General features: G+C 36.0%; 1 protein-coding gene across 2 annotated transcripts in view; it reads left to right on the forward strand.

Annotated features, from left to right (window-relative positions):
* Window positions 1-1048: 1048 nt before the first annotated feature.
* Window positions 1049-25025, forward strand: part of LOC136031959 (nucleosome assembly protein 1-like 1) — a 40830-nt gene continuing 16853 nt past the window's right edge. The window contains exons 1-4 of one of the 2 annotated variants that reach the window (XM_065711971.1): window positions 1049-1154; window positions 8119-8242; window positions 9952-10095; window positions 14333-14551. In XM_065711971.1, the coding sequence (XP_065568043.1) occupies window positions 8123-8242; window positions 9952-10095; window positions 14333-14551 (483 nt within the window). In that variant the 5' untranslated portion in view covers window positions 1049-1154; window positions 8119-8122. The remainder of the gene's footprint in view (window positions 1155-8118; window positions 8243-9951; window positions 10096-14332; window positions 14552-25025) is intronic. The other variant, XM_065711972.1, reaches the window with a different exon arrangement.

A 25025-nucleotide genomic window follows, 5' to 3' on the forward strand; every position in this document is an offset into this window, starting at 1 on the left:
TTCATTCGTCTTCAATGGCTCTGGTGGTGCAGCCAATAGAGGAAGTTTAACTTTTCCTGAGGCGCAACACATTCCCATTGTTTCACCATTGAATTTCAAGGCGTTGCAATAGGGACAAATTTTAGACATTGTCCCGATTTGAACACATCTACTCAAGCTATAATCATCGACTGGGTTGTACCTGAATGCCAGGCGATAACTTTCAGGTTGCTCTGATTCCTCGGCACGCTTTCTTTTCTTACTTTCTCTATCAGCAGCAAGCCTGATTTCTTGCTGTTCTTGTGATTCCTCGGCACGCTTTCTTTTCTTACTTTCTCTATCAGCAGCAAGCCTGATTTCTTGCTGTTCTTGTAATTCCTCGGCACGCCTTCTTTTTTCACTTTCTCTTTTAGCAGCAAGTCTGCTTCCGCGTTGCTCTGGTAGTTCCTCGGCACGCTTTCTGTTCTTTTTTTCTCTATCAGCCTCAAGCCTGTTTCCTTGCTGTTCTTTTGATTCCTCGGCACGCTTTCTTTTCTGACTTTCTCTATCAGCAGCAAGTTTTTTGGCATAGACTCTTTGAGCATCTTCATCGGCTTTTGCCATGGTAAGTTCATCAGTCATTGTAAACTTAAACATTAATATATTTCTACGTGAACATATGTCTTAAATATCTTGAATGACGTCACCGTCAAAGCAAAAATGACGACAACTAATTTCATGACGTCAGTCAACACAGAAACATGACGTCACCTGATCCACAGACAGACACACAGACAGACAACTTATTTTTATATATATAGATAGTTGTGTCGAAAGCAATCCCCGAGAGAGATCTGATTGCCCGTATTTTGTGTCAGCTGTGGTTTCATATATATTTATCGGGTTTCATAAATGCCTAATTTAATTTAATATAAACACAAACTTTCATTCTGACAAAGTTATTTTATATACAATAGTTAAACTAAAGTAATCCCCGAGAGATGTCTGATCTCTTGTCTTTTCCGTCAGCTGTTTTATATTGTTTATAAAGTGCCATCTTTAAATTTCTTACTTATGCAAGCCATCTACTTTCATTTTTCCTATTTCAAAACCTAGTCTTTTCTTCCTCACCAATTTCTGGTCACACGTGAAAAAGACAGGAATTTGCAAACGAAGAAGCCACAAAGAAAAAGTTGGTAGGGTTTGTTCATTTCTCATAAAGGAAGAGAACATTTTTTTTGTAAGACAACGAAAAATCTGGTATAAGGATCTAATTCTACCTTTTCGATAACTTGGAGAAGTTTTTGATGGGTTCACTGGAACTTTCAGAATTTCATCTGGAGCTAGGTTTGGTATAAAGCCCAATTTTGGCATGTAAAACTATTTTCGAGGAAAGGTTCATGTTTATGTACTATTCAGTTTGGCTAGGAAATTAACTTATCTATTGTTAGAACTGCATCCTGAGTCCAAATTTAACATACATTTGCACCAGAAATGAACCCTGACCCCTATATATAGTAATTTAGGATTTATATTTCCCTATTAGATATAAAGGGGGTTGAATTTCAAACTTATCTCTATAGTCAGAATTGCATCTTGAATCCAAATTTAACATGTACTTGTATCAGAAATGAAATTTACCACATCCCTTATGTGCAAATAGGCTTATGTACCCTGAATCAGTCCAGTATATATAGGGGGGTAGGACTGGTTTCTGACATAAATTAATATTAAATTTGGATTCAGGATGCAATTCTGATTATAGAGGTAAGTTTTTAAGCTAGGCTATGTTCATAGTCTGTTTATGGGCTATATACCTTACCCATCAGGCATATACCCTGCATTCAGTATAAGTCAGGTTAGCTTATTTTATAATTGATTATGATTGCTGTCAGGCAATTGAGTTCATTCTGTTTCAAAGAGTATTGTTTTCATTGCCTTTCAGAGCCTAATTAATGATGTTGGATTTGCATACCAGCCCTCCCCTACCATATTAATATTATGTGCCAGCCTAGCTGATAAATTTCAAGTTATTTCCATTTTTGGTAAACTTCTTGTTAATTGACTTCTTGCTATTTATTAGAAAAGGTTTAGTTCAGGAAAATGAAACTTTCAGGGATGGGTCTACAGGCTAAAGTATGTCCCAGGAAGGTATTTTAAAGTACCCACCTCCACTCCTTCTCCCTTTAGAGGGCCCTGAAATTTGCCTATATGACAGGTCTAGACCTATTGAAATTCTGACAAAACAACATTTTACCTTAATTTTCAGTTACTAGTTGCTTTTCCTCTGCCTTTAGCTCTATACATGCAATTCCTGTTATTTGAGTAGAATTCTGAGCCATATCAATTTTTTTTTTTTAATTTAGGAAATGTATTTGCATATCTTTAAAACCTAATAAAATGGTATTCAGCAAAGTTATGAAGCTGAAAACAATTTTGTTGCACTTCAATTAAGCAGAAGATCTATTTTGCAAGGTTTCACTTATATAACACACATATTTTTAAAGGTCATCAAAGGTCAGGGCCCTCTAGAGGGAGAAGGAGTAGAGGTAGTTGCTTCAAAATACCTTCCTAGGACATACTTTAGTCTGTAGATTCATCCATGTTAGATTTTCCTAACCTAAACCCTTTCTGAGATAGCAAGAAGTCAATTAACTAGAATTCTACCCCATTATTTTTACATAGGAACAAGATGAATATACAGATTGATAAAGTTTTAGTTTAGCTACTTATCACAATCTTGGAAAGGGATTAGCCTAGGTTAGGAAAATGAAACTTTCAGTAATGAATCAAGGACCAAAAAAATGCTCTGGGAAGGTATTGCCAAGCTTCTATGTTAACCCTCCTCCAATTTTCAAGTCTTAGATATTTGCCTACTTGACAGGTCTTGTGTCAAGAGCCTGTATCCAATTAAGCATAATTATGTAAAACAAAAACCCTCACATTTTGTTACCAAATAAGAACTGTAAATATCAATGAATAGCTAAGAAACTAAGCTTTACATTTATATGGTTATTATTATTTAAATTATTTAAGATCAAACATGTGAAGTTATTAGTTTATTGACTTACCTACAAGGACCTCTTTTTGTAAATACTAATTATCCTATTTTGATGCATATATTCTTCCAGTGTTTTAGTTTTATTCACATATTAAAAAAAGCTGGTTGTCTTCTGATTCTAAAATAAACACTTTTATTGCTTGATATTTATTCTACAAATCACAGATATTGAATATGATTCTTATTTTTTCAGTTACTCATCAAAACAAAGGCCACATTTTTTATTTATGCTGTGGGGCTCTTTTTACCACCCTCACATTACATCACACTGTAGTGAAATAGGGAAGGTCCAAAAACCCATCTCTATTTTTTAAGAATATCAAAGAAAAGTGATCTTTCCCAAAAAGATGTCATTTATGGTACTTGTCTTTTATATAAAACACAATCAAGAAGTGAACTTTGGTTGGTGGTAATGGTAAAAAATGAAATATGATAAAAATAGATTACTTTATTAGCAAAATTTTCTGTTGATGGTCTGCAGACAGTTTTTCTATTACACAGAAAACATGCATACTTCATGGAGGTAGTTATTCCAATCAGCAACTATTTGTTTAAAGTACCTAGCTCTTGTTGACACCAGGCCACAGACAAAAACGTGCTAACTCAGGAATAAATGAAACAAACTACAGTAACAAATGGTATTTTACTTTTAGAAAAACATATTGACATACAAATTGATGGTTTTCAAACATGGCCTAGTGTTACATTTCCAAAAATGTTGCTTCTTGTATACAAAGTCATGGTGTGTCTATTGACATGGTGTTTTGTTTTGGGCAACAACCCCTTCCCCTAGAAAAATATATATGCTGGTTTTTCAGTCCTTGGCAAATCTTAATTTGAAAATCCTTGGTGAGGCACTATATTCTATTGCTAGTCAAAGCAAACTAACCTGTGTCCTCAAAAATTGTGTTAAGAATGAACTAAAACGAATTAGGTCAATAATTGTTTTCATAATGAACTTTTCTTTGTCTTTGAGGTGATCAGCTGATGCCAAAGCTCCTAATTTAATAATTCACATATGACCTTCACAATTTTGCTAATAAAGTACTCTATTTTTATCATATTTTGTTATCACTAGACTTTACTTCTTGAGTATGTTTTATATAATAGACAAGTACCTCTTTTACCCTATACCTATTGAAATTTTAACAAAACAACATTCTACCTTAATTTTCAGTTATCAGTTTCTATTTCTCTGGTTTGAGTTCTAAAAATGCAATTTCTGTTATTTGGGTAGAATTTTAAGCCATATCAATGGGTTTTTTTAATTTAGGAAATACATCTGCAGATATTTGAGGCTCCATAGATTAGGATTGAGCAAAGTTGTGAAGCTAAAATAGTTTTCTTGTACTTAATTTAAGCAGAAGATCTGTTTTGCAAGGTTTCACTTTCATAATGGAGATTTTTCAAGGTCATCAAAGGTCACTGCCCTCTATAGGGAGAAGGAATAGATGTATGTACTTCAAAATACTTTCCTGGGACTTATTCAAGTCTGTAAACCCATGTCTAGAAGTTTTATTTCCCTAACCTAATCCCTTTCCAAGATAGTGAAAAGTAGCAAAACTAGAATTTTACCAATGCATGAGCAGTCCACTGCATAAGGAGACATGTTAAGAAAACAACTCTTATTTCATAATATGCACAATAATCCTAGTTAATAGATTTTGCAGCAGGAGACTGTTTATCTTCACTTCTTTTCTTGTTTTTCCAGTTTCTCTTAAAAATTCAGGATTTTCTTAGAACATGTATATTAACAGAGTATATCGTCCCACCCCCCTAATGTGCAAACATATAACCAGAATTGCATTCTGAATCTAAATATAATCTTTGTTTGCATAATAAATTAGCTTTATCCCCACCCAAAATATATCCAAATCAGGGTATATATTTGCATATCATGGGGGTAGGGGTAAAGTTGATTTGTGATATACATAGTGGATGTACTGCCCAGAGATAACCTTACATGTTAATAAATATTCACTGGCTTCTTTGAAATTGTCATCTGTATTCATAAACTTTAATACTAAGTACTTTTTATGTTCAAAGCTCTGATTTTTGTCTCTTTTTGGAATGACTGAATTTCAAATAACTGCAAAATATCTGCTGATAGAATGAATTAGTATATAGACAAAAATTGAGTGTTAACCACACTAATTTGGTAGTGTATATTTTTTGAAATGTGTTTACTTCACTGAATTGTTCAAAGGGTGTTTTTTTTACAGGGTCAGCTTTTTGTCATAAAAAGAAAAATGCTACAAATATTGTCAAAATGTATTTTATGTATTTCTATATTGTACACACTTTTTTTTGTAACTGACTTTTTGGTTCAACATTTGTGACCAAGTTCAGTAAGTTTTTTAATTCTTTTGTCAAAGAAGTCTGCCACTTGTGAAGACGTCCTTTCCATGGCTATGGTTGTAACCTCTTTATTGTTTGTGAACCTTGATCTCTAAGGAATTTGAGTGCCAAAACAAATGAAAATTGCTTGGTTTGAACTGTAAGTTGGATGATACAGTAGTTACTGCCAAACAGACCTGATAAGACTTTGTCTTTGTGAAGAAATGTATGGGATTGTATTATGATAGAAGTATTGTACCATAGTACAGTAGGCCATGCTGCTTGTTTTCTGGGGCATGGTGAAATTGGTTCAAAGTCAGACAATGCACATCAGGATGGGTTGCCATGACTTGTCACATTCAATCCACCAGTAAAATCTCAGGGGTCCATCAATGTAATTATCTTATCTACACACTGCAGATGATGATTGAAGAGTGCAATGAATGATAAAAAAAATTACCTGATTTTTTTGGAATTCAACTCCATCAACCAAGGCACTTTTCTGAAAATTCTGAGATATTATGGAGCCCCTGACAAAACAGTGTCCCAAAGAGTTGAATTACATGAATATACAGAATACTGTGTTCAGACACAAGTAGTTAATATTAGGTCTTTCCATATCATGTCTTGCATAAATCAAGGTGGCGTTCTTTCTCAGCTCTTTGCTCTTGTCATCATCTGCATACTACATAAGTGTACCAGGATCTGGCATCCAAATTAGAGGACATTGTCAATGATAATGCTAGCTGACTTGCCCTCAAGAGTAACACAGAGAAGGCAAAGAACACGGTGACAACTAATCAATCAAAAAGTAGAAAAAATGCCTTTTAAAAATATTTCAGGCAGAAAAACATTATGATGTATGCCTAATGGATGCATTCTTGATTGTAAGCGATGGGCTGATATCAAGTACTATACATGTTTACATAGGTTCTTGGGGAGAAGGGACGCCCCTCTGTTGATATTTCAGTCAGTCAGATATAAAATTTGAGCCTGTAAAATAGTGGGTAAATGCCCTTATGGAAGCATATGGTGTAAAATCAATGAAAGAAGATTAGCCTCAGTCAGTAAAGGACACATAATAGAGTAATTTTAACATCAATATTACCCAAATCAGTCATGAAAAATGAACTGCTAGTCTGTAGAATCCCATCCCGCCTCAAAAAATGTTTTGGCTAGTGATACCTCTGGTTGGTACTAGGTGAAATCCACAGGAAGTAATTACTCCAAATTCCTTATCCCAGTGTGTTATCTCTATGTACATCTATCATACAGCAACTTTTTTGCAGTTGCCACTAATTTTTATTTTAAAGTTTTTTTCTTTAATCTTACCCTTCTATGATAACTCAATCCCCAAAAGGGAAAATGCAAAATACACTAAATACTATAGGATTTTCAACACCATGCATTCTGCCTATAATTTCTAATATACATAGAAAATTTCTACCATATGGGGTGACATTTTTGAAGGATTATTATCTACAGGAGAAATACTCCTAGAACTGTTAAGGCAGTGGTATGCATGCAGAATGACTGGTGGCTCTTTGTGGATGTCCAATATGTGACCAGTGGCACAGGAGGATCTAAGGTAAGGTAAATCCCTTTCATGTCCCAAAAACAGTTGACACAATCTTTTGGGCTGAAATTGTGTCTAGCATAACATGTAACTTGGCTCTCATGGGCTTATTAAAAAAAAGTTATTTGCAAATGAGCCCTCTTTAAAGATTTCTGGGTCTCTGGCTCAATATGATTATCTAGGAGAGAGAAAAAAAACAAGTGAAGATGCATCCATGTCTATCCCTCTGAGAAGACCTAAGATTTTGCATTTTTTGTTGATAGTTGCTTAAAACCCCTGCAACAAGATTCTCTGATATGCTGGATTTGATCGTGTCATTTTCATCACAGCTGCTATGCTTTTTGCAAATTTTGTATCTGAAGAGTTCTTCTAGTGAACAGAGTTCTTGGATTAATTACTTCAGGTTGTCTGAAAGAATATGTAATTGATCTAAAAGTGCCTCTTTTATATTAGTGTCATCATTTTTTTTTGGGGGGGGGGAGGGTAAATGTTCCTCAGAAGTGGCTAAACTGATTAAAACCAAAGCATATATTATATATCTGGCCATGTCTCCAGTTATATTTTTGGTCTCTATTCATCATTCCTGTATTTTTATTATTATTACTATTATTTAGTGCAGATCCCTCTTGATTTTAGTTTAGTCTTCAGTTCTGCAGTCATTAGCTACATAAGCACAGTGTTACATATTTTGTTGCATATTTCAACTTTGCAATGTTGCTTTTTTATTCCTCAAGAGTTTCTTGTTGATATTGTTTGCTTCCTTTTTGTGAGTGTTAGCGGTAAATTTTAAATTTATTCCGGCTTTACCTTGACAGCAAATGCTGAATGATTGCATCCAGCCCCTTTTGAAACTTGGAACCATTAGACTCCTCTTGTCCCTCTGCTTGAGCCTGGGAACCTATCCTAGGGAGAATGATCCAGCTCCCTCTCTTTCTATGTGCTAAATGAGCCTGTATTATCATACCTTTTAACAGGGGTGGTGAAGGGTGCTGCGGCTGGTCTAAAAGAGTGCTCCCTTCTAGAAAAAATTAAATTACTGTTGTTTATGAATGTCCTTTCTGGGCTTTTACAACAACTGCTACTATACCTTTGTTACTTGTGCATGTGTATTGTGTATGCATTTTTTTTTTATTTTTCCTAGATTACAAAATACAGCATACTTCAAGTATTTATTTTTTCATTCTAGAAAAATGGGAGAAGAAAAACCAGAAGCAGGAGTAACTGACGAAATGTTTCGGAATCCATCCTTATTAGCAGCTTTACAGTCACGGCTAAATTCAATGGTTGGCCAATCTTCAGACTATGTTCAGGTAGTTATTTAATAAAGTTTTGCCCAAATTGTGCCAAGTGTTGTATCCAATCCTCACCTATAGACTCTTTTTTTGCTAGTTGTCTGACAGCGTTTGACAGGCATAGATACTGATTGTTTTTTCAATTGTTTCCATAGGCTCAATATATGTTGCCTGTTTCATGCTGTTTCAGTGAATTTGTCATCCCCTTTAAAAAATTTGATGGTGATTCTGACAGGTAATTCTCTCTGCATTTTGCATACACAGCACAAAGACTGCAATGTATTGTCTATTTAAAATATCGACTTCCTATAAATACTAAGACATATGAACTTTCATTTTTTTCTTATGCCAGCTGGGATTTGGTATAATGTTGTCATAAATAAGATTAGGCTCATTTCAAAAAATTGTCTAGAATAAGCCTAAATGGAGTCAAAATTAGAAAACAAAAAGAAAAGTCAAAATTGACAAGAAGGGAAAACCGATTTAGTAACATAAAGATTAAATGATTTTAAGCAAAAAATCATTTAATATATGGCAGAGTTCATGAATATTTCCTTGAATATTAGTTAAAACTGTTATTTGATATGATGGGTAATATATAATTTAAAAGGCTAATCAAAACATAGATATGGAGCAAATGAAGGAAGCGGTAAGCTCTTTTTTCAGTAATCAATGTGCAAAACATGTTTTTTTTACTTTTGAAGTATGGCAACAATGGGGGACAGGATAGGTGCAAACTGAGCAACAGGATGGAGTGAGGGAATCTAAATAGCGAGTGACTTTTAAGGGGAAGATTTTCCATCTTGTGGGTTTATTTCTGCATTTTTCGAAAGATGGGGACATAGCGTAATTCTCATGCCCTTTTATAAGCAGATAGTGTGGGAATTCAACCTCTTCAAAAACTATGTACAAGGTTCACCAGCAGGGGCGTAATTTCTTTGAAATCCTGGGGAAGGCAAAGTTAGAGCCAATTTTCCTAATTCAAGCGAAAGTGGCAGTAAAAACAGAAAAGATAAGCCGTGTGGTACCACAAAGGTACTATTTAGTACATGAAAAATACTATAAATGTACTTTATAGTACTACCTAAAGGTAATTAATAAATGTATAGCACTTTACATGTACATATATACTAAAAACCTGGTCTGTTTCTGTTGATGTTTGCATTATGCATGTTTATCTTAGTTTTGATGAGATTTGAAAGAAACTAAATTTCAACTGGGAAGGAAAACTGAGGTCTGGGGGGAAGTGGAGGCAAACCGAGGTCTGGGAGGGGTAGTTGCCCCCTCCCCCTGTCCCGTAGCAAACGAATGAGAATGAAAAAAGAATGAGAAGGGAGGTGCTAAGTTTAATGGGTCATTTGAAGAGGGAAATGAAGCATATCTTCAAAAGCTTATTTACTAACAGCTAGAAAAAGAGTGTCAGTTGACACTATTTATGTCGATTATGAAAATGCATATGTGTGATCTAAATGCCACATCTATACAATTACTGATGTTTAATGTTGTTTTGAAATTAATGTGACTGGTTTTTAATTTTAAGCTTGTTAGGAAAAAAAGCTTGATTTCTTGCTTGCTTGTGGACTTGCTTTTTTAATATATATATATATATATATATATATATATATATATATATATATATATATATATATATATATATATATATATATATATATATATATATATATATATATATATATATATATATATATATACTTTACTATTTGCAGATGTTGCCGGAAGCTATAAAGAGGAGGATAAGAGCATTGAAAAATCTCCAGCTTGAAGCAATAAAAGAAGAAGCCAAATTTTTTAATGAAGTTCATGAACTGGAAGTAAAATATCATCAAATGTATCTACCCCTCTACGAAAAGGTAAATTTACTCTTGGAACCTAGATTATCTAATTCATTATTTGACGAATTGATATTTAGCTATTAATGTCAACCCAGTAAACTCAACCCATGTAAAATTTGGTTGCAAAACTCTTATTTTGGGGCAGTAAACACCTTGCTATTGGAAGGATATGTCCTGGATCGCATTCTAATAATTGGGACCACTCTATATGACAGTTGGAAGGGAGAAGTGTGGGAAGGGGGCCTAGGTGGATATTTTTGGAGGGACATTATTTAGGATAATGATACATATGTCTGCTAATATTTTAGATAGCAATGACAGCGTGAGAGACTATGGCAATGATGATTATTGAAGCATCTGTCTGAATTGCCATTTCCGTAATTGATAATGAAGACAGTGGTCCTTAGTATTACTGTTGTTGTTATTATTATTGTTATTATTATCCGTATTGGCTTTGTCTAAACAACATAACCATCATTATATTTTGTCGTCATCGTCATTTAAATGTATTAAACATATTCTTGTGAAACTTTGCCTTTCAATACCTCTGATACTGCTTCCAGCATGTCTTGTGATATCCCCATCTTCTCTGTTTTTTACTCGTGTATGAATTGAATTTTATGTAGGTTTAATTTGCTATTATTTGTCTTGTGAGCGTGGAAAAGAAAAAGGTACTCCAATCAATATGCGTATTCCAAGTAAGGAAGAAGAGTAAATGGGAACGTAAAAATATCTTCATGGAAACTAAGTTTTACTCATCACACAAAGCAAATATCTGAGTTTGTGATAAGTCAGTATTCTTTATTGGTAAGGGTATTTGAAAAGATTTTACATTGCTCTAGTTTATGATATACAGCTAGTCTTTGAAGTTGCATTCATCTAAGTGCAAAAGATTTTTGAGTTAGTGAAGAGCCAAAATTATATTCTCTCGCTGTAAATTATTGGTCATATTGCATGCGTTGTAGCTTACCCCTCCCTTGTCTAAAGAGTTAACGTTTTGCCTAGATTTTTGTAAGGCCAATCCTTTGTTACACTAGTGTAGGTAAAACAGATTGTTATTCCCATTCAAAAATTGTATTTAGCTTTGCTAAGTAAAGTTTAAATGCGGAAGTTTTGAAAACTACTTGTGGTTAACCATAGGTGAATACAAATCTGGCACTTGTCTAGGGTGGGGCTTCCAGCCAATATCAGTTCAGATAAGTTTTCCCAAATTGTGTGCAGGATGATGATACCAGCATATTGCCGTTATTTTGCCACCGTATCTGCATATTTGTGGGTTGAGTGTGAGAATATGGACACATTTGCACAATTCAACAAAATATGTTAGCTCAACAAATAAACTCATTTTCCTTTTTTTTATGTTAGCACATCCTTGCAAGCTCTGTTTTTGTTGTGTTGTTATATAAAAAATATTTGTTTTCAATAAAACTGCTCTACCACTACTATGTGTTCCTTAATGACTGGTTTTAGAAAAAAAGCCTAACATCTGATAACATTATAAGACGAGATAATTTCCAACTTTTTTCTGAACGAACAAGACCCAAGAGCTCATATGGCACTTGTGACGAGGTTGGAGGAGCCAAAAGCTTCTTCCCACCAAGTTTCATTATGATTTCTCCACTAAGCATCGGCACTGTTTCTGTTTTTGAGAAAAACAGAAACAGAAAAAAACAGTTAGAAAAAAAACAGAACAGAAACAGAAACAGGTCAAACAAAAACAGGTGACCTGTTTCTGTAATCTATTCTGTTTTTCGAAAAAACAGAAAACAGCTGTTTTTTTTTAAAAAAACAGCTGTTTTTCCTGTTTTTTCCTTACTTCTTCTATTTCTAATAGGAAAGAAAACATCTTCTTGGTAAATCCTTGTAGTCACATACAAAAGATGAGCAACTTCGTGTAATTCAACACACTAGCGTATTTTTAGGGGGGGGGGGGCGAAATTTGTCATAAAATGTGTCCAATCGGGTGATACCAACGCTATATTCCTTTCAAGCTTAAATGTCATTTATAATTGACAATTTACCCTAGTTGCTCTTAGACCGTTGCTTTAGCGGTAAACCATTGCTCAAAGCATATACCAACACTATATTCACCGCTTAAAGCACGGATGCTTTCAAGCCGAGGCTACTTAGACCGCTGCTTGCTAATATATACCAGACAGACACAGAGTCATCCCATCTAGCTTATGTCCACCGCTTAAGTTAGAGGCTATTTAAACCGTCGCTATAGCGGTAACCCATTGCTCTAAGCAAATACCAACGCTCTATGGTTAGACCATTGCTCAAGTGGTAATAACCCTCCGCTACACACATACCAAGGTGTCTAGGTTCACCGCTTAAAGTACGGATGCCTTCAAGCCGTGGCTTGTTGGACCGCTGTTCTATCGGTAACCCATTGCTCTAAGTAAATACCAACGCTATATTCCTCTTTTATATGGGATTTCATTGAGCCCATGTTTGCCGCTTAAAGCACGAATCCTTAAAGCCGTCAATGGTTAGACCGTTGCTCAAGCGGTAATAGCCATCCGCTACACATATACCAATAGTAGAGACATTGTCATATGGGGTTCCCATCTAGCCCATGTCCACTGTATAGCGTTCAAGCTTCTCTCTCTTTCGCTCAGATTTACCCCGCCGTGAATTAGCATGAGAGGTTGACTCTAGTTGAGCATTGTGGAGTGACATGCATGAGAGGAAAATTTTCAAGTAGTCAACCCGTAGTCAACGGGTTGACTCTATTTCGGCATTGTCAAGGGACATGCATGCACGGAGAGGTGTAGCATAAATGGGAGACAGTCACAACGGCAATCAAAGGGGTAAAATTAACCTTGACTGGGTTGTCCACTTAATTGGACAATCTGTCTTAGCTTTTTTCTACAATTGGCCATGACTTTGACTTTTCCCACAACTATTCCCTTTTTGTTTAAATTCAAAAATCAACGGTATCATGGTATCATGCCCGCTAGATGTGCGTTTCGGTACGGTAGGTACGGGTAGGTATCATGCGTTTCGGTATCATGCCCGCTAGATAGCGCGGCATTTGAAAAAAAAAACAGAAAAAAAAACAGAAAACAGATAAAAAAAAAACAGAAACGGAAAAAAACAGATGAAAAAAAAAAAAAACAGAACAGAAACAGAAACAGGTAAAACAAAAACAGGTAGCCTGTTTCTGTTTTCTGTTCTGTTTTTTGTAAAAACAGAAACAGAAACAGGCAGAAACAGGCAAGAAAAAACAGAAACAGAAAACAGAAACAGTGCCGATGCATATTCTCCACTCTAAGCGTTTTCCAAGATTTCCGGTTTCCCCCGCCAATTCCCCCCGATTTCACCAGATCCGGTTGGGATTTAAAATATCACGTCTGAGTTACGAGGTACTTCTAAATATCAGATTTCATTAAGATTCGATCACTCGTTCGTAAGTTAAAAATACCTCATTTTTTCTAATTTTTCTGGATCAACCCCCTCCCCTCCAACTCCCCCAAAGAGAGCAGATCTGTTCCGGTTATTTCAATCACGTATCTAGGACTTATGTTTATTTTTTCACCAAGTTTCATCCTGATCTCTCAACTCTAAGTGTTTTCCAAGATTTCAGGTTTCCCCATCCAACTCCCCCCAATGTCATCGGATCCGGTCGGGATTTAAAAAAAGAACTCTGAGACACGATATCCTTCTAAATATCAAATTTCATTAAGACCTTATTACCCGTTCGTAAGATAAAAATACCCTGTTTTTTCTAATTTTTCCGAATTGACCGTCCTCCCACTCCCCCCCCCCAGATGGTTGAGTCGGGGAAACGAATATTTCTAATTTAATTTGGTCTGATCCCTGATACGCCTGCCAAACTTCATCGTTCTAGCTTATCGGGAAGTGCCCAAACTAGCAAAACCAGGACAGACAGACCAACAGAAATTGTGATCGCTATGTGCCACTTGGCAAATACCAAGTGCCATAAAAACAAAGAATGTCAAGCATGTTTTTATATTATTTCATTTATAGTTTAATCAGTATGCCACAGCAGGGAAATATCAATCTATGTTGAAATTTATGACAGTAATTCATGTACTGGTTCAGCTTTGTTTTTGACAGCAAAGGTTTTATGGCAATTAAAAGAAATCTGTTCAAAAACGCAAGGCTATAATACCAGTCTCAAGATTGTTTAACATTCTTCGGTTTTCAGATATAACTGAGTGTTAATTGCTTTCAATTTTTTAAGTGCAGCTTTAATGTTTATTAAAGACTAATTTGTAAACTGTTGCAGAGGCAACAAATCGTTAATGGAGTCTATGAACCCTCAGACGCTGAAACCCATTGGGCTTTAGACGAAGAAAATGAGGATCTTTCAGAAGAAGTGAAAGCCAAAGCCAAAATTGCTGAAGGTGAAAAGAAGGAGGAAATATTTCCTGAAGACGTAAAAGGCATTCCGGAGTTTTGGCTCACTATTTTCAAAAATGTGGATTGCCTTGCATCCATGGTGCAGGTATGCTTTTTTGTTGGTGTTGTTGTTGTTTTTTTCCGTTTGTTGGTTTTAATCAGTTTCCTCTTTTGTCTCTTTTGTCTGACTTTATGAAAATCTATACATCAATATATTTATTTTTTTATATAATGCAAGTTCAGAAAGAGAACCATGGTTTCCAAAATAGCAGAGGAGAATTCAGTTCATTCCTTAAAAATGGTCCTGAAATTCTTGCAGTGGCTGACTAAAAAAATTGCATATTTTTAACATTAGGAGTCTATTTTTGTACTAAGGCTTTTTGATCATGCAGAATCAGTATTGTTGTGCTTCTTTCTCCTTGTGAATCACCGTTTTGCTGTAAACAATAAATCAAAGAAGCTGGTTTTAGCTTAGGTCAGATAAGCAGTCCTGGGAAAGCTGGAACACTTCTCAGGACTGTTTCTTGTATTGGTAAGTATCACATTTATCTGTGTTTGCCAATTATGTCTCAAGAGCGTGTTTATCATCGTTGGTCGATTCGAGAGTGTGTATTTTCTGATGAAGGTTAGCTTACTTCTGATAGATGTTTTCTCGCATATACTCTCCGGTTAAGAGAAAATAAATATTTTAGCCTTGGTCAGTATTTTCACTTTTACTGGACACAGTTTTAGTGGAATCTCTGGTCATTACGAAAATAGGCCATAGTCCGATGATTTTTGAATGATAATTTTGTTGAAAATAATTTGTTAGGCTGTTCTGCCTCACCATTTACAGTTGAAACAAAAATCTATTTAAAAAAAAGAAAAAGCTATTAAATAAGACAGCGAACGAAACTTTGAAAACAATAGAAAAAAGCTATTCGAGAGAAGCTCTTCCCAAAATTGTTATACATAAGAGTTGCACGAGCGGTATAATGTTGCATTAACCGGACACTGTTTTGGATGAATTTCTGGTTTTACCAAAATAGACCCTGGGTGGACTGTGTGTTAGTAATCTTTTTACCATCAAGATGAAAAAAAAAAATTTCCATTGATATCTCTTTTGTGAAAAATTGGTTCCGAACGAACACTATACACAAATTTTGATTTTTGTTGCATAAATTGATTGTAAAGGCCATGGCATGGAATGTGTGTAATATGCCAATTCTACTTATTTCTTATTGTTTTTGTAGGTTTTACACTTTTTAAACTGTTGTCTAAGTTCTGCATGATTACCGTTTTCGGTGAAAATAAATAAAGTGAAGTCACAGGAAATTTGCATGCATTAGCTTAATTGTTACAAATATTGTGATGAGCTTTGGGTAAAAAAGGCCTGAGCTTAGATAATTCCTTAAACCACATTGGCCTGCCATAACATAAAGAAAAAAAAACAATCTAGAAAAAAATAGGGTTTTTAAAAGCCAAATGAAAATAGTGAAGAAAACACAGAAAGCAAATATTTCGAGAGAATAGCCGCCTCTCTTCTTCAGCGCGAACAAAATAGTATGATCAAGGAAAAAACAAAACCAAAAAACAGGCGCAGAAATTACAACATAATCAATGAAAGAAAACTGCCAAAAAATTAAATAAATTCAATAAAAGACTAAAAATTAAAAGAATTAAAATCAAATACCTAACCTGATAAAATAACATAATCTTGATAAAAATCAAATGCATGTTAGGTATTTGATTTTAATTCTTTGAATTTTCGGTCTTATTGAATTTTATTGAATTTTTTAATAAATTTATTGAATTGTGTCGGATTAATATAAACATCAAGCAGTTTAAGGTCTCGCTATCGATCATTTGGGTCAAAAGAATGTTTTTGAGAAGTTGAGATATCTCGTCCTTATTTTGTCTGATGTTCGTTCATGATAACGAAGCTAAGGAAAAAAATTGTGGAATGAGTTCTGATGAAAAATGATACGAATTTAGTTTTCAAAACTTTTTTAAAAATAGCTAAAGAGTTAGAAAAAAAAACAACCACCGGTAAATTGGTGGTGCGCCACCGACAATTTTTCAGTGGCGGGTCGCCAAAAAAAAAATTGGTGGCGCCGACGGTGCGCTACTGCCAGCATAATTGTGTCCTTCGCCGGTCGTATATTTCGGCATGGCTTCAAGGTCTAAAACGTGTATCTAAAAGTGGCATTAAAATTTGATTTTACTCTTTCTTGTTCTGACGTTGTTATTGAAATGTTTCTCAGTGCTGTAAAAATTATAAAGACAGGCAGACGGAACAAACTTTAAACGTTAGGTGTAATTCTGAAAATGGGTGTGAAGCATGAAGTGGGCCAGTGAATATGCCACTTGTATTTTTTAGAAATGATTAGCTACTGTTGCATATGAAAAGGGTCTAAATTTCTACTACCCTTGGGAAAACCGTGAAGGTTTTGAGTTAATCAACTATATTCTGGTTCTGACTAAAATATTATTGTTTATTTTTTGCCCAATTATAAATGGGTCTTAACTATGTTGTGATAATTGTAGTGATCTTATACCCAAATTACCTAAAACACCCATATAAAATAAACGTTTTGGTTTTGTTGTCTATCATATTCACCATTGAATTGCTGGCTGAATCAATTTATTTTATGTATAGTCAGAGAAAAGTCTATTTGTCTTACTCATCTTACTACATCCTGTACTGTTTACTGCGCCTTTCCCACAAATTTGAGCAATGTCAATGCATTGCTTTATTTTTCAACTTTATATAATACTCAAAGCAAATCTCAAGCAATTTCATGTAGTCCTTAGTGCTTCTGGGCTATCTGCCCTTTACACACGGAACTTTATATTCTTCAATCAACTTTTTATTCTTAATGCTCGAATTTTCAGTCAAACTTTGAGAGGTCTGCTGGTGCATATCTTGCCTTCACAATGTTTTCTAGGATCTGGTGCCGGGAATATCAATCAAGGCCGAACTTTTTGTACAAGTAACTAGTCTTAAGTTGCTGAACAACACTGTTGTTAAAAGTGGATAACGAGGCTTGGATTGTGATTTTCAAAGAATTGCAAAATTTGGGATTTTGAAAGGAAAAAGAATATGAAGCGAAATATTTGTCGATATTTGGTTGAAGTAAACACTGTCCTTCCGGTTAAAAGACAGAGTCCTGGTTTTAACTTCGTTGAAGTAAGGATGCTAAGGCTGTTCTTAAAATGTTTTTTAGAAACATTTTATATATATATATATATATATATATATATATATATATATATATATATATATATATATATATATATATATATGTATATTGGTGTTGTGCTGAAGACCACCCTTGGACATCGAAATATCCACTGAATTGAATTCCACTGTCTTGGAACAATTTCCCTGTTGGTCCTAAGTTGTGTTTGTTTTATATGGAAAGGCAGTGTGGTCTTCGTCGCTATTTAATTAAAATCAAATGTTCGAGATTTTTTCTTGTGAAAAATGAAAGAAAAAAAAAATACCTGGATTTTATATAGTCTGAGGTATTCTATTCTTTCGTTTCTTCTTTATATTTTGCTAGTTTTTCCCTGATTTTTCGTACGTCTCAATCGTAATGCTCATATCATGGTCCAGTCGCTCTGTTTATTCGTCGTCTGAGAAACTTCTTGAAAAAAGTGAAAGATTTGCTTCTGTATATTTTCTCTGGAATGTCTGGCGTCTAGGCGCGGCTGTCAAATTGAGAAGAAACTAATTTTCGTGATTGTTTTGTTTGCTAATAGAGCTGTATTGAAGATGACTGTCTTTTCTTTTTTATATATTAACAGATATCATTGGAAATTATAAGAAAATTAACAGATAAATAAGAAAATTGTTTCTTGAATTAACATATAATTGACAATTATTTATTGGCTGCTCACTTGTAGCAAATGTAGCTTCAGACCAAACTTGAGCCAATAATTTTTCGTCTGGTCGCCAGGAACTTGTTGAGATAAAACGGGGACTGAATTACCAGGTCTCCATGTAATTTTTCCTCTTTTGGTATATACTTAATCTAAAGAAAGGGGTGTGTATTATACCAATTCCCTACGAAGTTTATGGTAAGAATTTGTCAACGTTAAGGATTACAGGTATGAAAGTGGCAAATTTACTTAGTAAAAATTTGTTTAAGAGAGCAACATTTCATGAAGTCCAGAAATTCTTTTAATAGAAATAATTGGCATTATTCCATCAAAGACGGGGGGGGGGCTTGAAATATTTTCATTATCGTTGAATAATTGTTTCCCCAATTCGACCGTCTGGGGGGAGTAGTTGGACAGCTAATTCGGAAAAATTTGAAAAAATGAGGTATTTTTGACTTATGAATGGGTGATCGGCCCTTAATGAAATTTGATATTTAGAAGGATATCGTGTCTCAGAGCTCTTATTTTAAATCCCGATCGGATCCAGTGGCACTGGGGGGAGTTGGAGGGGAAAACATAAAATCTCAGAAAACGCTTAGAGTGGAGGGGTCGGGGTGAAACTTGGTGGAAAAACTAAGCACAAGTCCTAGATACGTGATTGACATAACTGGAAAGGTCCGTTCTCTTTGGGCGAGGGTTAATTCTGAAAAATTAGAAAAAATGAGGTATTTTTAACTTACGAAGGAGTCGTAGAAGGACCTCGTACCTCAGATCTCTTGTTTCAAATCCTGACCTGATCCAGTGTCATTGGGGGGAGTGGGGGGGACCGGAAATCTTAGAAGACTTAGAGTGAAGGGGTTTGGATGAAATTTGGTGAAAAAAAAATAAGCAAAAATCCTAAATACGTGATTGACATAACTTGTGCTTGGAAATAGGAACAGATCAGCTCTCTTTGGGGGTGGTGGGGGGGGTTTATTCGGAAAAATTGAAATATTGTAACTTAAGAACGGGTGACCATATCTTAATGAAATGTGATATTTAGAAGGAACTTCTGTCTCAGATTTCTTATTTTAAATCTAGACCAGATCGTGTGACATTGGGGGGAGTTGGAGGGGGAAACCAGAAATCTTGGAAAACGCTTAGAGTGGAGAGATCGGGATGAAACTTGTTAGGAAGAATAAGTTCATATCGTAGATACGTGAGTGGCGCAACTGGGCTAGATCCGCTGTCTTTGGGGGAGTTAGGGGGGTCCAGTGCTTTGGCGAGTTCGGTGCTTCTGGACGTGCTAGAACGATGATAATTGGTAGGCGTGTCAGGGACCTGCACAAATTGACTTGATAAAGTCGTTTTCTCCTATTCGCCATTTAGGGGGCTGGCGGGAGAGGGAAAATCAGAGAAAATTAGGTATTTTTAGCTTACTAGTGGGTGATCGGATCTTATTTTAATTTTGGTATTTAGAAGGACTTGTTAGAATCCCGACTGGCATTGAGCCTCTGATTTTCCTTTTGAATTAATCTATTGATTCTTAGAATTTTTCCAGAGCTCATGCCATATGAGCTCTTGGCTTTTCCGACCTCGTCACTGCCATATGAGGTTTTTTCGGTTAGTCGAATTCGCGTGAAATTTTCTGAAAAAGATATTTGTTATATTAAAGGAAATTTTACATCCTGGTTACAGATATGTTTTCTTTTCAAAATAATTAATTTGGTGTGTATTGATTGATCAGATGCAACGCTATAGCATTGCCTATAGTAAAGTCCATACGCCTCCAATGTTTTATTATTTATTTATTTTTCCCAGAGGCACTTCATATGGAAGGGATATTCAAAATTCGTAGGGGGATCATTCGATTGGAAATTGGAAGTTCTAGTGCCTTTTTTAAGAAGCAAAAGTGAGCGGAAAGCAACTAGCCCTTCCTTCCCTCTCCGCATTTTTTTTCTCAAAATGTACCTTATAATATAGATTTGTCGTCATTTTTTTTTTTAAATAGTTCAAAGATCAGATAACGAAAACTCCGATGTCGAACTAGACCAAAGATCATGTAACAATATCCTGGGATAATAGCCCCCAGAACCTTGAAGCAGTTGTTTGAAATTTATAGAGCCCTTTTTGAGAGTCAGGAGACATAAGGGGTGGTCGTATAAACATCAGAGGTGGCTCATTTTGTTCGAAATTGAAAGTTCTTTTTACCGTATTAACCCTTTCAGTCACGAATTATTTTCCTTTGATGGAAAATTCTAAAAACCAGACTGCATGACACCTTGGGGTACCTAATCATCGTCAATTTTTTTTTAGATTTTTTGGAGGAACCTTTTTATGTTTTCTAGCATGTACTCAGTTGAGGACAGTGTGATCAACTTTGTAATTTTTCATCAGATATAGTGAGTTTATTGAGAAGTTATAAAAAAATACTAAGCACAGACAAATTTCACTTTTTAATGTGGAACTCTTTGAAGCAGTTCCTGTCCTCTTCTAGACACAATGGAACATTGCATTTCAAACACATAGTGCGAGTTTTCAACACGCATGGCGAGTTTTTACACCTACTCTGGCCCTTTACTTTTTGAGGCCAATGAGAGAATGCATCATTTTTCACTGCTGAGCACGGATGCTGAAACTTCATCTTTCTTTTGCGAGATGCTGATTCGTCTACATTTTCATGTTCGTCCTCCTCACTAGAGGTGAGAGACCTTGGGCGACCCCTTCTTCTGGGGGTCATGCCTTCAGCAGACGTAAGCGCCTCTGCTATTTCCATGCAGAAGGAGAGCAAGTCCATCGAGCGTTCTGCTTTGGCCTTCCGATCAGCTACATATTCTAGCCATGAATTGCAGATGGATAGGTCGACCATGTGGAAGATCAGTCTCATGGTCCATTTCTTAGATCTAATGAATGTTCGGTAATATGATAGCATTTGATCCATCTTGTCCACTCCACCCATATACTGGTTATACAGGGATACAACTTGGGGCTGGTCAACCTGCAAGTAGGCTTTTGTTTGTTTACACCATCTGCGTACCTTGTTCACTGCTCCACTTCCAATCATATTCGATGCAAGGATAACTGATCTGTTGTCCGTCCATTTCACCAAGCAGGTATCTCCACTACTAGCCACTACTTCACAGAATGATCCCCTTCCTCTCTTTTTCATGTTAGAATCAGTTTCCAGCCTAGCTCCCTGAAGCCTGTTGCTTTGTATAGTGCCTATTCCGTAGAGGCCCATCTCACTTAGTCTTTCCAGCAAAGCCAAAGACGTAAAGAAATTGTCGAAATAAAGTTTAGTAAATTCCACAAGCTGAAGTCGTCCAGCAAGATTCAAAACCATACCTGCTCCGAGGCCAAAGCTTTTGTACTCTTCAGCCATGTTCATCTTTTTGCCCTGATAAATTTCAAAAGAGAGTACTCTTCCATCCGCATTACACAGCACGATGATTTTGATGCCCCATGGGCAAGGTTTTCCCCGAATATACTGTTTGATATCAAGGTTTCCAGTAAAAGGGACCATCTGCTCGTCACAGGAGAGGTGCTCAGACGGAGAAATAGTCTGCGTTTTCTTCTGCACAATATCAATAATAGGTCGCACTTTCCAAAGACGATCCAAGTTATCAGGGTCTTTGGAAGTATTATCAACCAAGTGAACGAAGGACCGAAGGCGGGAAAATCTGTTGAAGTTCATCGTATCAGCGATGAGTGGGATGCGCGTTCGTGTACCCCAGTACATCCGGTATCGTGGGAGATTGAAAACCCCCATGGCAACGTGAATCCCAAAAAACTTCTTCATTTTGACTGCGTTAGTATCAATGGATTTTCCAGTCTTCTGGACGGAGTACAGGTTGGTTTGGTTTGCAGGGATTTCAAAAAATCTTCTGTTAGATATTCCGCAAAATAGTTTATAGGCTCATCATGACCTGGTACAGGTAGACTTGGGGCTGTGCTTTTATAAGCTTTATCAAATTTTTTCTTCTTCCAAACCTTGGTTCTGCCCTTCCTCGGTGGAGGCCTTACATCAACTTCCTCGCCTTCAGTTGATGCACTTTCACTGGAACTCACTGCTGCCGTTCCTGCATTGGGTCGAGGGTCGTAATCGTCCTGCTCCTCGTCGCTATCCAGAAGGTCTGTATCGGAGATGTCACTGTCAATTTGATCAAAAATGTTCAAAATTTGCTGCTGGTTGACGCGCAAACGCCTTGGACGCTGCGAAGGACCTGAAAAAAATAGTTGTAAAACTGCACTCATTGCCCTGTTCGTCATTATTAGGATAAAGAAAACGGTGTAGAAGTGATAATAAAACATTTCTAGATACGACTTTCTTTAGCTGTTTATTTTATCTTTATTATCTTTAGCTGTTTCTTACACTATACAGATGCATCCTTTTGACCATATAGATGCACATCATGACTTTTTATTTAATTAATTTATTTTTAACCCATATCGTTTACAAAAATGACACTTCGATAGCTTCGATAATACACTTAGTAGTTCCTAAGTGTATTTCGGAAAACATAGATGTAAATAGTGTATTTTGATCTAGTTTAACATACTGCTGAACATTCCTTGGAAATTTCAAACTAACAACCCACCCTTAGCCATTCCTGGGATATTGCAGATGCACCTTTTGGTAAACCTGGATGAACATCTAAATTAACCTCATCTATAGCATGCCCTAAAAGTTTTACCTTAATGCTCTCAGCCTTTTCATACTTTCAGGTTCAAACAGGCCCTTTGTCCCACTAATGACACCTTAAATGTAAACAATGGTCGACTTGCACAATTAATATCCCTTGTCAGAGGGGCATGAAACCCCTAGGTCCATAGTTACTGGGCTTTTCAACTATGCTAAGAAAAAATGGCTTGGGAGTGGCTGGTTGTCCTCTAATAACTCTCAATTCCTAATCAGGATACTTGAAATTCCAATCAAATGGGCCCCTCTTTAAGTTTTTAAGACCACTCATACCATTCGAATTGGTCTGGGGAAAACAAAAAAGAAGCAAATGCGCTGCCTATAAATTATATTTTTCATATTTTGAAGTATATATTTCAAATTGTGTGTGTTTAACAACCAAAATTAAAATATTTTTTCATCAGCCTGGTGAAAGTTTAAAAAGAATTTTAACAGAAAAATAACTGAATCTCAGGACCAAACGAGTCTTATAGTTCTATGAACAACAATCAAAGTTCTTCTTAAGGAAACAACCTAGGAAAATCATCTAGAACCCAACTTCAAATTTACAACCCAACTTAGCATTTACAACCCCTACAAATTACAACCCTTATTTACAACCCAACAACCCAACTTAGTCAAAGAAATGTACAAATTACAGCTTTTACGTTTTCCCTCTCCTTCCGAGAATTTTTCCAATAGATTTACCACGTGTAAATTCACCATACATAGAATATTATATTTGAAAGAAACAACGAAAAAAGCAATGTAAAAATTACACGCCGCTTGCTCAGTTTGCTATGCGTTGATCACACTGTACTCGGTTGAGGACACGTAGTTTGAGAAAAATCGCCTGCCCTCCAGTGTTCACGCAGTTAGTCTATTTTTGGCCACTAGATGTCTTAACTTATCTTGTCTAAGTATTAGTTGTTAGATATGGCCATAGATTCATCCATATTTTTACACATAGACTGGAGTCTTACCTGGTTCTGCACTATTTTGAGATCCATCCATTCCTCAACTTCAAACTTCTGTATAAAATGGAGTTTTGAAGTTAGAACTTTCAAACTTTTTCCAGATTATTTCTTGATGAATGAAGCTTATGGCGCGCTAATTTGAATGCATATTTACCTGTAACATAAGACACTAGGTGGCAGATAATGGTATGTTCTCAACTGAGAACAAAATGACTGAAAGGGTTAAGAGTCATCACAAGTGATAGGTGGGTATTATTCCCTTCTCACACCCCATGTTCCTCAAATGCATCTGATCAAAAGTTTGAGGGATCCATTTTGTTTGGAATAGTCCAAAGATCAGAAAAAAAAATTCCGTGATAAAAATCGTCCCCCCCCCCGAAACCCGGGGGAAGGGTTGTAACTTATGCCCCGGGGTTTATAAGGTTTTTAAGAAAGATCCGACCGTATAAACTCCGAAGGGGACTCAAATGATTAGAAATTGAAAGTTGTAGTTCCCTTTCTAAGAGTCAAAAGTGATCCGATAGCAAATAGCCTCCCCCCACCAACCCTAAGGCAATAAGGGTCAGATTCTTTTTTCCAGGGGTACTTCATAGGGAAAGGATGGCCATATACGCTTCAGAGGGGGCTCATTCGATCGGAAACTGGAGATAAAAATAAGTCCGGAAACTGGAGATAAAAATAAGTCCTATTTAGAAGTTAAAAAGGGATCGGAGAGCAAGTATCCCCCCAGCCTCCCCACCAAATGCATCCGATAAAAATTACAAAAATAGTTCAAAGATCAGTTAACAAAAACTGGGGGTTGACACAAATCCCAAGGGCCCAGGGACAGGTGTTGCAAGTTATACTCAGGGGACATATATGGTTCTTATGGAAGGGTTGCTCGTATACTTCAGAGGGGTTCATTTGTTGCGAAATCAAAGTTTTTAGTTATTTTTTAAGAATAAAAAAGTATCGGAGGTCAACTACCCTCCCCCCACGCTCTTTTTCCCTGACCTCATCTGATAAAAATTTTGAGATAGCCATCTTATTGAAAATTGTTCAATCATCAGATAACGAAAATTCCGGGGTCGACACAACCTCCA

Source organism: Artemia franciscana, chromosome 10 (genome assembly GCF_032884065.1).
Source record: "Artemia franciscana chromosome 10, ASM3288406v1, whole genome shotgun sequence".
Lineage (NCBI taxonomy): Eukaryota > Metazoa > Arthropoda > Branchiopoda > Anostraca > Artemiidae > Artemia > Artemia franciscana.